Source organism: Taudactylus pleione, unplaced genomic scaffold (assembly GCF_031769625.1).
Source record: "Taudactylus pleione unplaced genomic scaffold, aTauple2 ptg000270l, whole genome shotgun sequence".
Lineage (NCBI taxonomy): Eukaryota > Metazoa > Chordata > Amphibia > Anura > Myobatrachidae > Taudactylus > Taudactylus pleione.
In genome coordinates, this window is record NW_028284672.1 from 9,481,595 (window position 1) to 9,495,762 (window position 14,168).

At 45.4% G+C, this 14,168-nt stretch overlaps 2 protein-coding genes across 3 annotated transcripts in view; one reads left to right on the forward strand and one right to left on the reverse strand.

Moving 5' to 3' along the window:
* The window catches only part of CRYAB (crystallin alpha B), a 107,520-nt gene that overhangs the window by 38,754 nt on the left and 54,598 nt on the right, over positions 1 to 14,168 (reverse strand). The gene's annotated exons all lie outside the window — the stretch shown is intronic.
* Positions 1,109 to 8,993, forward strand: HSPB2 (heat shock protein family B (small) member 2). The gene is made up of 2 exons (XM_088481435.1): positions 1,109 to 1,202; positions 8,557 to 8,993. Exons 1-2 carry the CDS (start codon positions 1,109 to 1,111, stop codon positions 8,991 to 8,993), a joined length of 531 nt encoding a protein of 176 aa, XP_088337561.1.

A 14,168-nucleotide genomic window follows, 5' to 3' on the forward strand; every position in this document is an offset into this window, starting at 1 on the left:
CTCTGATAATTCAGGTCACCTTGCTATGAGCAGACCAGCTGGTGTTCAAACTGACTCACGAGATGTCAGAATACAACTGATGCAGGTCTGGGCATTTCCAAGATGTCACAGTACAGTGGCGCAATCTTCCATTACCTTTACATACTGGTATCCAATGACTTTTGGCACTTCAGTGTATGGTCTCATTAGCGACAATGAATGCATTTGTATGCAAAACCTGCTGTCAGTGGATTTCTAATACCGCCCTTAATTTTGCCTATTGTCTTTTTTGTGTTTTAATATTATATCTGATTAAACAGGAAGCTCCCCACTGACATCAGCAATGATGTCAGTGGGGCCGCCCCCAAACGGCAAGCGTTCCAGCGGGAACGCCTCAGTTTGGGCAGGCACGCCCCCTGCCCACCTCCCAAACGGGGCGAGCTGTCACTCACCATCGACAGCTCGCCCCGTCTGCTGCGAGACCCCTAGCGACGGAGCCTCCGTCGCTAGCCGGGTCTCGCGCATGCGCATGACGGAGCCGGCTCCGTTGTGCGCATGCCTGGTGGGGCAACATCGAGTTGGTTGCGAGCGCTCAGCACTTGCGACCGACTCTGAATGACCCCCTATATGTAACGCATGCACCGTAGGGGTCTCCAGAACTTTTTGCGCAATGTGCAGTTGCAGATAATTCGCCTAACTATGTGAACATCGGTATTGCCTGTGGATTGCATGGGCCGCCCTGTATGTTTATATTCAACTGTAAATAACAACTGAAGGGTTAAATAGAACTCCTATGTGTCCAATCACTAGCCTGAGGGACAAATAGTCACTATATCCCTGTAATTTGATATAAAGCATATAATAACCAGTTGGTCTAAGTACAGTAGATATCATTCTTTGGGCCAGGGCTAATGGATCTATTTGTGCGTTATGAGAGCAAATAGTTCATCTCTAAAATACTTAATCCTACGTATTTAGGACTATTTTCGGCTATACTTCTCATAGCATCCCCCTCCCATAAGCTTTCCACCGATAAGACTTTTCCAGCACATGCTGCCACATCACTTTGCCCTGGCTGCAACCAGGCACCTCCAGAGAGACAGCTCATTCCTCAGAAGATCACACTGTCATGGCAGACAGAACAGTGCCCCATGCCTACCCCATGAGTGCTGAATATGAGTTTGCTAACCCAACAAAGATATTTCAGCAAAACTTTGGAGAAGGTAGGTGGAATTAATATAATTCCATTGAGGGTATATAACTGAACAATGGCCAGCTTTGTCAGGCAAAACGGTATTCTTCTATCTAGATGTCATTATGGGAATGCACTGCTTATGAATGGTGTTACCTAGTAGTACCATTTACCCAGCCCATGCATATTGGTGATTTTATACTGCTGCAAAGATAGAATTCCCATTGCTAAATTTGGGTTAGTAATAATGTAAACTGTGTGGTCATACGGCGGTTTTCGGTAGTTTACCGCAATACATATGGCTCCCCACATGTACTGTATTAAACAGGTCAGCAGCAGATATCTCTGCTATCAGTCTGTACAGATTGGTAAGGAGAGAGGGATGTGGGACTCAGGGGTCTATTACTAAGCAGTGTTAGGAGAGAAAGTGAAACGTGATAAGGTACCAGCCAATCAGCTCCCAACTGTCATTTTTCAAACACAGCCAGGCCCTCCAAGAGCCGTGGCGGGCCCGGGTAGCACACGCTGTGTGCTGGGCTGCTGGGAGGGAGGGGGGGGCCGACGCCGGACCCGGGCCCCTGAGGAAGCCCGGGCCCGGGTAATCTGTACCGCCCCCCCCCCCCCCCTCTCAGTTAGGAGCTGATTGGCTGGCACCTTATCACTTTTCACTCTGTCTCCTAACACTGCTTAGTAAATAGACCCCATAGACTAGACTCCATACCCCCATAGAGAGGAGGCAATATATGGGGCACAAATAGGTGAGGAGGCACCATGCGAGGTACAGATTGGTAAGGAGAGAGGGGTGTGGGACATAGACTTGTGAAGAGGTGAGGGACATGTGATATGTATACGGGATATGTAGGGCACAAGCTGCAAGGAGGGAGCATATGGGGCATAGACTGGTACGGAGATGGCCACATGGGGCACAGACTTGTGAGGAGGCGGACATGTGAGACATAGACTAGTAAGAAAGGGGATATGTGGGGTACTGGATGATGAGGCGGAAGATATACAGTGATTCAATTGTATAATATAATACTGTAAAAAATTGAAGGTAGGGCTATGTATATAATTTCTATTACAGCACTATTAGTAATTAGTTTATAGAGCCTGATTCAGCAAGTATCGCTGATGCGATCGCGTACGCAGACAGCCGATTGTTACATACTGCGCATGCATCGCAGTGCACGTGTGTGAATGCCTAACTGCGATCACGGAGACCACGCAGAGCAATCGCAGAGTAATTGAAGGGAAGTGAGTGTTTGGGGCTGGTGACGGGGATGTGGTCGGAGAAACGCAGGCGTGCCAGTGCGTTTGAACGCCGTTACAGGGGTATGTATAAATTAGCCACTACGATGGCATATGCGGCTTCAGTACTCACTGCGTACAGGAAAGTTAGCAATTTATAAGTGAGGACTGACCTGCTGTAAATGTGCGAGTGGCTCCGATGTATTTCGATGTTACGGATGTTTTGGCTGGATTGCAAGTTAATACGGATGTGCAAGAGGGGAAGTGGCGTCTGCATGTTGTCCGTGCGAGGGCTTTGCGATTGCACATATTAGCATACTTTCATAGCAGACCTGCGTGCGCGATCGCATCAGCGATCCTTGCTGACTCAGGCCCACAGTTTAATATGTAATAGTTTATAACTGTTGCTGGTTCATTCTTGTACTGTCATATATTTGTCAAATTGAAAAAAAAGAGATGTGTCTGAGCATGCAGTTAGAGTGTTCTTCTAGATGCTGGTATTCAGTGGGATAGAGTTGGGGTGGGGCATGATGGCGAGCTGCGGTCATTGTGCCAGCCCACAGCTGTGTCACTGCAAATAGATCTCCAGCACTGGTTATAGTGTCCCAACATTCTCATACTTGCTGTCTGTTGGTATGGGCCACATTGATACATTTCAGCACGAGTTGAGTCATCAAGCCGCCCAGACTCGGGAAGTGAGCGGTGCAGGGCGAATGTGGACAGCCTCCGAAAGACTCGATTACTCTTCTGGACATCCAGGAGAGCCATCGAAGTTTCGGGAGCCTCCAGGACGTTACATGAGAGTAGTCAAGTATTCAATGAATGTAACTCATAAATAAGGCTGCAGCCAGCAGTGTCTGAGGAGGAATGGTAACGTTATGTAATGAAAGGTGTGGTTCTAAAGCAGCAGGAGGTTGAATTTCTGATGTGATGTGTACAATTTTGCACAGTGCACCTCTTGAGAATAGACGAGCACCTTGATGATGTGGGGTGGGCCATCTGGCTGCTAAAACAAAACATTTTATGCTGCAGATCAAGGTCCTGATGCTGATTGAATACAATTGCAACCACGATCACAGGTGTAAAATACGTCTTACTATAATAAAACACAATTCAGCGATGATTTCACAATCAGCCAATTGGAAGTGTTTAGCTAGTGCATGTATTTACACCAGGACCCCTGCATACAGTGTATATGTACAGTCTGCATCTGTTTGCAATTCTCTATGCATGCTCTTAAGTTGATTCCACAATGGGCAATATATTGGCCATTCAATCTAACAGCCGATATATCACGAGCACGTCGGCGGGTGTGTACCCCCGATATGTCTGTGAACTATGTAGTTCACAAACATATTGCATCTGCTCTGCAGCGCGGCAGGTGGCCGATATATCTGCAGATATGTCAGATGAGCGTCTGTGACTGACAGCTTATCTGGGCCGGCCCAGTTGTGATGCCAGGGAACACACAACAAGCAGCCGATCAGTAAGTCTATATAGCTTACCTGATAGGCCACTGTGTCGGCGGATCCGTTGGCACAATGTGTACCCAGCATTACTGTTCTCTGCCTATGTTTGACCGCCCCTTCTATCCCCGTCTTATAATAAGCGGTTGTAAATAAAAGATTCACCCAAGCCTGAATAGCTGCATATGCATGCCATCACCTATCTGGGCATGGGCAGAGCCAATCTACATATTTTACACTAAGCCAACTGGCATAAGCCTGATTCAGCATCGACAGTCTGCTGCCACTATGCGTGCGACCACGCAGGACCCGTACTGCACATGCCCATTGTGCCAGTACCTGCAATGGTGAAATTATTATGCCCAGATGGATATCCCTTTGTGTCTTACTCAGCAGCCTAGATTGTTCTTAAATTAAAGATGAATGTTTCTTTGTTACATGGTCCCGTAATTTCATATGCCTTCCCTGTATGGTATTAATGTTATCATATGGCAGAATGGGCAGCACCTTAGTCTACATACAGTAGCTTTTACCTGGTAACTGCTCCGGCAGAGAGGGTATAAATAGCTGCACAGCTGCTCTGTATCCGATTGTCTGCTGGCACAGGCAGTGTTAGGGCAATGACATTTCATTCAGATGACTTTGCATTCTTTATATGTATCACACACAGACCACAACTGACATTAGAGCAGCCCCGTGTCTGTAACTGTAATAGCATCAACATATCCCAGTCTATGGATTTCTTGTTTACTGTTTGTATAGTGGCAAGAAAAAGTATGTGAGCCCTTTGGAATTAACTAGATTTCAGCAGAAATTGGTAATATAATGTGATATAATCTTCATTTAAGACACAAAAATAGACAAACACAGTCTGCTTAAACTAATAGCACACAAAGTACAGTACAGTCCATATTGAATGCATCTTTTTAACATTCAAAGTATAGGTTGAAAATGTTGAGGAGTGGGCTCTGCACTGTCTTCTCTGTGTGACAGGGTCTCCATAGTATCGGAGGTGCGCATGTGCGTCCTCTGACCCAATACGCCTTCTGGGCATGTGCCTTACAGCGCGTTCTTCTTCCTCCGTCCTCCGGACAGATAGGGCATGCCCCTGAGTGTCTCTTAGTGAGGCTGTGCCCCAGACATACCAGTACCACATATAACAGCGGCGGTGCCACTACTCGTACACCACCGTGCCACTACCGCTGGCTGCACTACAAGTCCCACTGCCAACACTACATATAGCTGCAGGTGCACACTAAAATCACCGCACACCACCAGCATTGACCCGCTCCTGTCTGGATCTTTCTCCCATTGTGTTCCTGCATTGTGCTACATTAAACCTGTGTTGTCTCACACCCTGCTGTTCTATAGAATAATGACTTTGGCGCTGATAAACAATTTTGGGAATGCTAAACTCCATTGGTTATCTATGGAGTTATTTCAATCATCCGTAAATAGAGCTGCAATATCAAAAAGTTGAGATTGTGAATGATCAGCTAATAAATACCAAGCTAATAACAATATATAGATACTGTGCTAATTAATTATAAAAGATATATGAAAAGGCAGAATAAATTTAATTTGGAACTCCAGCATAATTAGTAAATTAATATATATTTAATCACATACAATATCTTACAACACATGATTTAAATATCAATAAAAATTATTATTCTGTGCACTCAAATAACTGTTACAATGTCAAGCAGACAGTGAACATAGCAGCAATGTTCTCCTTAAATAATTATTAATGGTGTGTCCTTTTCCCAGTATTCAAACTGGCTTAATACAGTCAGGTGCATAAATATTGGGACATTGACAGAATTTTCATATTTTGGCCTCTATTCACCACCACAATGGCTTTGAAATGAAACAAACAAGATGTGCTTTAACTGCAGACTTTCAGATTTAATTTGAGGGTAATTACATCCAAATCAGGTGAACGGTGTAGGAATTACAATGGTTTCTATATGTGCCTCCCACTTTTTAAGGGTCCAAAAGTAATGGGACTATCAACTCAAAAGCTATTTCATGGACAGGTGTGGGTCTATTCCCTCATTATTTAATTATCAATTAAGCAGGTAAAAGGTCTGGAGTTGATTCTAGGTGTGACATTTGCATTTGAAATCAGTTGCTGTCGACTCTCAATATGAGATCCAAAGAGCTGTCACTATCAGTGAAGCAAGCAATTATTAGGCTGAAAAATCAAAACAAACCCATCAGACAGATAGCAAAAACATTAGGTGTGGCCGAATCAATTGTTTGGAACATTCTTAAAAAGAAAGAACGCACTGGAGAGCTCAGCAACACCAAAAGACCCGGAAGACCACGGAAAACAACTGTGGTGGATGACAAAAGAATTATTTCCCTGGTGAAGAAAAACCCCTTCACAACAGTTGGCCAAATCAAGAACACTCTCCAGGAGGTAGGTGTATATGTGTCAAAGTCAACAATCAAGACAAGACTTCACAAGAGTGAATATAGAGGGTTCACCACAAGATGTTACTTATTGGTGAGCCACAAAAACAGGAAGACCAGATTAGAGTTTGCCAAACAACATCTAAAAAAAGCCATTACAGTTCTGGAACAACATCCTATGGACAGATGAGACAAAGATCAACTTGTACTTGAGTGATGGGAAGAGAAGAATATGGAGAAGGAAAGGAACTGCTCATGATCCAAAACATACCACCTCATCAGTGAAGCATGGTGGTGGTAGTCTCATGGCGTGGGCATGTATGACTGCCAATGGAACTGGTTCCCTTGTATTTATTGATGATGTGACTGCTAACAAAAGCAGCAGAATTAATTTTGAAGTGTTTGGGGCAATATTATATGCTCATATTCAGTCAAATGCTTCAGAACTCATTGGACGGCGCTTCACAGTGCAGATGGACAATGACCCGAAGCATACTGTAAAAGCAACCAAAGAGTTTTTTAAGGCTAAAAAGTGGAATGTTATGCAATGGCCAAGTCAATCCCCTGACCTGAATCCGATTGAGCATGCATTTCACTTGATGAAGACAAAACTGAAGGGAAGATGCCCCAAGAACAAGCAGGAACTGAAGACATTTGCAGCAGAGGCCTGGCAGAGCATCACCAGGGATGAAACCCAGCGTCTGGTGATGTCTATGCGTTCCAGACTTCAGGCTGTAATTGCCTGCAAAGGATTTGCAACAAAGTATTAAAAAGTGAAAGTTAGATTTAGGATTGTTTAGTTTGTCCCATTACTTTTGGCCCCTTAAAAAGTGTGAGGCACATATAGAAACCGTTGTAATTCCTACACCGTTCACCTGATTTGGATGTAATTACCCTCAAATTAAATCTGAAAGTCTGTAGTTAAAGCACATCTTGTTTGTTTCATTTCAAAGCCATTGTGGTAGTGAATAGAGGCCAAAATATGAAAATTCTGTCAATGTCCCAATATTTATACACCTGACTGTATATATCTCTTTCTACCTGGGGAGCTGTTGAGATCTTGTATAGTCACCCACAGGTGTATAAACAGTCACAATATATATAGACTTGTTAAAGAACTGCAGCGGCAATAGCTCATTAACGTTGCTGGCCTTAATCCAAATATTTACCCCGTCCGGGCCGAGCATTTCCCTTCTGACAGAGGTCCTTGTATATTAGAGATGATCGCTCTGCTAGCACTGACAGCGGACATCCTGGACGTGCCGGCTGAAGACCGGTATGCGTGGAACCTGCAGTATGATTAGGAACTAGCAGGAAAGGGCTTGCCGCTCATGCAGCAATTAAGTCATGTGACAGCGATGCTTTGCCAATCTATAAAAAAAGGCTGATACCATCAGGGGTGCTCACAATCGGGGTCACCCGACGCGTTTCGCCTCTTACAACAGGAGGTTTTTCAGAGAGACTTTGAGAAAAGCCTCCCGTTGTAAGAGGCTATATATATATAAATATATATATATTATATATAAATTGTGACTGTTTATACTCCATGGGTGCCCTATACAAGATCTCAACAGCTCCCCAGGGTGAGAGATATATATTAAGCCAGTTTGAATACTGGTAAAGAGATACACCTTTAATAATTATTTATGGAGAACCATTGCTGCTATGTTGAATGCTGGACATTTTAACAGTTATGTGAGTGCACAGAATAATCATTTTTATAGATATTTAAATTATATATGTTGTGAGATATTGTATGTGATTAAATATTTGTTATTTTATTATCTATGTTGGAGTTCCGACTGATATTTATTCTGCCATTTCATATATCTCTTGTAATTAACTAGCGCAGTATTTATATATTGTTATTAATCCTTCTGTTCTACCTGGTTAGTAAAACAATCCATGCTTATGCTATTGATGGTTTATACTGACCTTCATCACACAACGCTGACACCTATCAACATAAGTACTGCCAATAGAAAAAAGTATGTGAACCGTGACTAGACTAATGACCTCTAAAAATGCTATTTGGTGTCATAAGTTAGCTAACCTGGAATCCAATCAATGAGATAAGATTGGAGGTGTTGGCTACAGTTACCTTGCCCTATAACACTCAAGATTAAGGGGCATAGCTGCTTTCATAGAATATATCTCAAATATTACTTGATACATAGGCCCCTTAACCATAAATATTCTAATGTTTTATACTGTCTGACTATACATATACTTCCATTTCTTCTTCATTCCCAGGTATAGCCCCAGAGGATCTTCTCTGTCCCACATTATATCATGGTTATTACATCAGGCCCAGAAGGAACATAACTAATGGCAGAGGCTACTCTGAGATCAGTTGCAATGAGCAGATGTTCCAGGTCTTCCTGGATGTGAGCCACTTTCTTCCTGATGAGATCAGTGTCCGTACAATTGATAACCTACTAGAGGTCACTGCCCAGCATCCACAGAAAATGGATAGGCATGGCTTCATCACTAGGACCTTTACCAGAACATACATCCTACCCCTGGATGTAGACCCTCTGCTGGTGAAATCCTCATTGTCTCATGATGGGATCCTAAGTGTTAAAGCTCCAAAAAAAGGACTAGACTTGAAGGAGGTTGTAAATACAGTGAAGATAGAAGTGGAGAAGCCACCACAATCCGGAGAGAGTACAGTACCTCTACTGAGCTAAACGGATAACAATCTATGACAAAGTCATTTGTAAAGAGGAAATGTATGTGTTCTTTAACAAAGTTTGAAAAATAAAGATGACATTATTATTTTAAGCAATCTGTTCTTCTGAAGTTCATTATACAGACGGCAATATTAGCTCAGTAACAACCGGTGTGATAGTCGCAGCATGTAATCCCATTATATCGGCCACTATAACAAGCCTAATCATGATTTAAGCCTTCAGCAACTCAGTTTCCAAGGGAATTAAATATGTGTAATGATTCACAGTTGTCTCCAAGTCTTTTATACATACAGTAGGTATATTTGCTGCCCAATATGGCCACAATTAGCAAGCGATTAAAGGGTGGGAGAGGTAGTGCAGAACAGATAAATGTTCCTGAAACAGGAGGTGGATATTGAAGTTAGAACAGGCCCTAAGTTCAGGACAGACAGCAAGGAACAATGGTCACGAACAAAGTGAAGATCAGTAACAGGAAATCCAAACACAACAAGGTTAGTAAAGAAAGGATCTAAGGGCCTGATTTAGAGATGGACGCTGATGGCACCGAGGCTGCAATCCCAGATACAGCGGATGTGAGTAAATATGCAAATGTCGCAATCGCCTAGATTGTATTGAGACGCCCACTGGGGGCATCGCAGATCCACGGCGTGTGCATAAAGACACAACCACGCATCAGTCGATCATCAGACTTCTGAGTAGCACAATGGCCGCGCAGAATGGCAGATGGTTATAAGACGCAGGAGCCATTTTGACTGTGTATGGGATCGCAGTCACAAGCTGTGGCATGCCCCCGAAATGGTTCCATCACACCTGCCTTTTAGCCACCACTCCCCTATTGCCTCCCACAAATGCTCCCAATCTGTCAATCACACTGCAGGCAGATACTCGCTGCGACTGACAACGGTTATGTGCTTTGGCGCAGAGCAAAGTGTACGTAGACCACTGATAATCGCTCAGCAGTGCAAATATTGTGTTTCAGTCCAACTCTGATTCAGGCCCTAAGTGATGCCATGGACATACAGAGTATAGGCACAGATCACTATAAGGGGCGGCTGGCTGGACATACAGGGAATGGGTATGAAATACCGCCGGCCGCAGCGGAAACCCGACAGCGCTGGAAATCCTGATTGTGGATAGGTGAGTATCTACTAACCTAACAACCCTAACCCTCCTTAGGGGTGCCTAACCCTAACTTCCCCCCCAAGTGCCTAACCCTAACCACCCCCTTCCCCGCTGCCTAAACCTAAGTCCCCCAGGGGGGTGCCTAACCCTAAGTCCCCCCCGGGGGTGCCTAACCCTGACCTTCCCCCTAGCCTAACCCTCCCAGGGGGGTGCCTAACCCTAATTCCCCCCCGGGAGCCCTAAACCTAACCCTCCCCCCCGTGGCTGTCCGCTCGCGGCGCCCGGCATCACTACGATGCCGGGCGCCGGTCTCCCGGCATCAGGGAAATGCGGGAGTCTACATCTAGACGCCCGGCATTTCACCTTTGCCAGGATATGACAGTCAGGAAGCCGGCTGCCGGTATTTAGGCAGTCGGCTTCCCGATTGCTTACCACATACAGAGTATAGGCACAGGTCACTATAAGGAACGGCTGGCTGGACATACAGAGTATAGGCACAGGTCACTATAAGGCACGGCTGGCTGGACATACAGAGTATAGGCACAGGTCACTATAAGGTGTGGCTGGCTGGACATTCAGGGTATAGGCACAGGTCACTATAAGGCGCTGCTGGCTGGGCATACAGAGTATAGGCACAGGTCACTATAAGGCGCTGCTGGCTGGACATACAGGGTATAGGCACAGGTCACTATAAGGTGTGGCTGGCTGGATATACAGAGTATAGGCACAGGTCACTATAAGGCACGGCTGGCTGGACATACAGGGTATAGGCACAGGTCACTATAAGGTGTGGCTGGCTGGATATACAGAGTATAGGCACAGGTCACTATAAGGTGCGGCTGGCTGGGCATACAGGGTATAGGCACAGGTCACTATAAGGCGCTGCTGGCTGGGCATACAGAGTATAGGCACAGGTCACTATAAGGTGTGGCTGGCTGGACATTCAGGGTATAGGCACAGGTCACTATAAGGTGCGGCTGGCTGGGCATACAGGGTATAGGCACAGGTCACTATAAGGCGCTGCTGGCTGGGCATACAGAGTATAGGCACAGGTCACTATAAGGCACTGCTGGCTGGACATTCAGGGTATAGGCACAGGTCACTATAAGGCACGGCTGGCTGGACATACAGGGTATAGGCACAGGTCACTATAAGTTGTGGCTGGCTGGACATACAGGGTATAGGCACAGGTCACTATAAGGCATCGGGGCGTGAGACTGGCTGGACATACAGGGTATAGGCACAGGTCACTATAAGGCATTGGGGCGTGAGACTGGCTGGACATACAGGGTATAGGCACAGGTCACTATAAGGTGCAGCTGGCTGGACATACAGAATATAGGCACAGGTCACTATAAGGCACGGCTGGCTGGACATACAGGGTATAGGCACAGGTCACTATAAGGTGTGGCTGGCTGGACATACAGGGTATAGGCACAGGTCACTATAAGGCATCGGGGCGTGAGACTGGCTGGACATCTGCCATACAGTAGCTCATGCACAGCAGTTGCTAGGTGTATAGAAGAATGGAATTGGCTTTAAACATACTTGGGGAGGTAAGATCCTTACATGTCCTCAGGTCCCTTATATTCAGGCATTTGGGAACACTTCTAATGGAAATATTAGTGTTCTCTATGCACATGCTCAGTTGATGCCAATGATCTCTCTTCCATATCCTTTCCAATAGATGAGGTATTGTAGACTTTTATGTTAATCCTTAGTATCCAAAATCTTTTCTATCGCACACTCAGGATAACTGTCCACCAGAATATGTAGAGTGTAATAATTATATTGTGTAACTTGCTCCCAGCTCCTGGTAAAGTCCTAGTATGCAGCATGAATAGGAAAGTTCATATCTGATAGCGCTTGGCAAGGTGCGGCCTTTGGGCCGAGTAGCAGCCTTGAGGGCTGGTAAATGGTAATGCTTGGCTAGGCGCGGCCTTTGGGCTGAGTAGCAGCCTTGAGGGCTGGTAATGCTTGGAAAGATGCAGCCTTTGGCCCAAGTAGCAGCTTTGAGGGCTGGTAATGTTGCTTGTGCCGCCGAGATGACACAAGTGGCAGGACACAGGATTGCATAGGCAGGAGACGCTGGAGTGTGGCTTGTGCCGCCGGGATGACACAAGCGGCAGGGCACTGGACGCTGGAGTGTGGCTTGTGCCGCCGAGATGACACAAGCGGCAGGACACAGGGATGCGTATGCAGGTGACGCTGGAGTGCGACTTGACACCAAAACAGGCAGAGGTACAATTTTCAAGATTCAAAACTGGAGAGAATGCTGACACTGGAACGGGAAACGTGTGAACACTATCACCGGCAACCAAGCACTCTACACACAAGATAGAAAACGCCACAGGAGCCAATCCGGTCAGATCAGGAATGACAGACAGCAGGTAGGAGGAGTTAGTGATTGATCGTCCCGGTGTTCGCATCTCCTAGCAACGCGGCGACTTGTGTTATATACTTAGATCAATCATTTTGATGATCATATATTTAACATCTTAAATATTGTTCCATTAATTCTGACCACTGATTTCAGAATGGTATGACTAAGAAGACAGCTCAACTCCTATGAGTTACCAGAATGCTCTCCAAGAACCTGAAATATTTTGGATTCTCTACCAGACAGTGTCTTGGCATTCATTTCAATGTGCCCATTTATTTCAATAGACTAATACATTTTAAAAGTAGTCCAGATGCTAAAAATGCCCTGGAAATTAATGTCACATTGAAATGAATGGAAAATTTCTGATATTGTTAAACATTGCCGGTGATATCAGATTATTATAAATCAGTTACCATCACTATTGCTACATTTCAGACATCTGGGAAATGAATTCACATTTTTTGGCAATTTCTAGCAATTTTGATTTTAATCTGAAAATGTACCTTTAGTGCAGCTCTCTCTAACTGGATCTGATGTGATGGACCTGGTCTCTAAGCAGAACTTTTTCAGCAGGGGAGTGGGGAGATAATCAGATACAACTATGGGTATGATTCTGAGGCTGATAACAGTAAAGCATTGGGCACTTGTTTTACCTCTGCGTCCAAGATGCACTGTGTATGCGCCCCGAAGGTTACTGCCAGGGGATGCAGACAGGGGTGCCGAGTGGGGGGGGAGTAAGTACTAATTACTCAGGCCCGGGCTTAATGAATTGGCCTGGTCTGGGCCCTGGACCAGCTGCTAGTGGGGACATTGTCCCCCTTTGCAGCACTACTAAGGGGACAAAAGTCCCCCTGTGTGGCCAACGGCACACTCCTCTTTTTTTTTTTTCTGTTGAGGGAGGCATGGCTATTTCTCCCCGGGATTTGGACACTCCCTCCTGAGTACCCAGGCCCATGTCAGCTCTCGGCATCCATCGATGCAGATCCGCCATGGGGATGCAATTTTGATGGTTGTTTTTGGGTAGTAACTGGGGGGGGCAGCAGTTGGGGGTGTGTTTTGGGTGTGACGCAGTTCTACTGAAATCGGTGGCCATGGTCCCTTGGACATTCTGTATCTGCCATTGGCCAATGGTGATCTATTCATTATCACTTTAATGTCTACAAAAGCAGGTGAAAATAAACATTATCTCCTGCTTTTGTAGAAATTAATTTTTGGGGTCATTCATCATAAAGGTAACAGATATCTCCTGCTTACCTTTCTCTCCAGGAATGGCCCGCTGTCCCCACACTCTAGTATCACAGATATCTCTTGCTTACCTTTCTCTCCCGGAATGGCCCGCTGTCCCCATACTCTAGTATGGGGACAGAAATTCATCAAGCTCCGAAAATACAATCTTTTCGGAGCTTGGCTATGGGAGCATTAGCCATATTCAGATGGCGTTTGTTCCCACTTACGACGCACAACCCTTTCAGATCCTTCACCCATGTCTGGCTCCTTCCGTCGGACACTGGGGCTTTTGTGCACCTGCATGAACTCTAGTGAACTCTAGTTCACGCAGGCACGCTAGATTCGGGGGACAGCTGATTTATGGATCAGCTGTCTCCAAGCCGGAGCATTGATGAATTGCTCTGGCATTGTGGCGAGTTGGAATATTAATTATCGGGGTC

What these genes read in the sequence shown, in the direction of transcription:
- HSPB2 (XM_088481435.1), top strand. Translation starts at nt 1,109, where the DNA reads ATGGCAGACAGAACAGTGCCCCATGCCTACCCCATGAGTGCTGAATAT. An exon ending in TCAGCAAAACTTTGGAGAAG is followed by an intron (nt 1,203 to 8,556) that starts GTAGGTGGAATT and finishes CTTCATTCCCAG; the next exon opens with GTATAGCCCCAGAGGATCTT.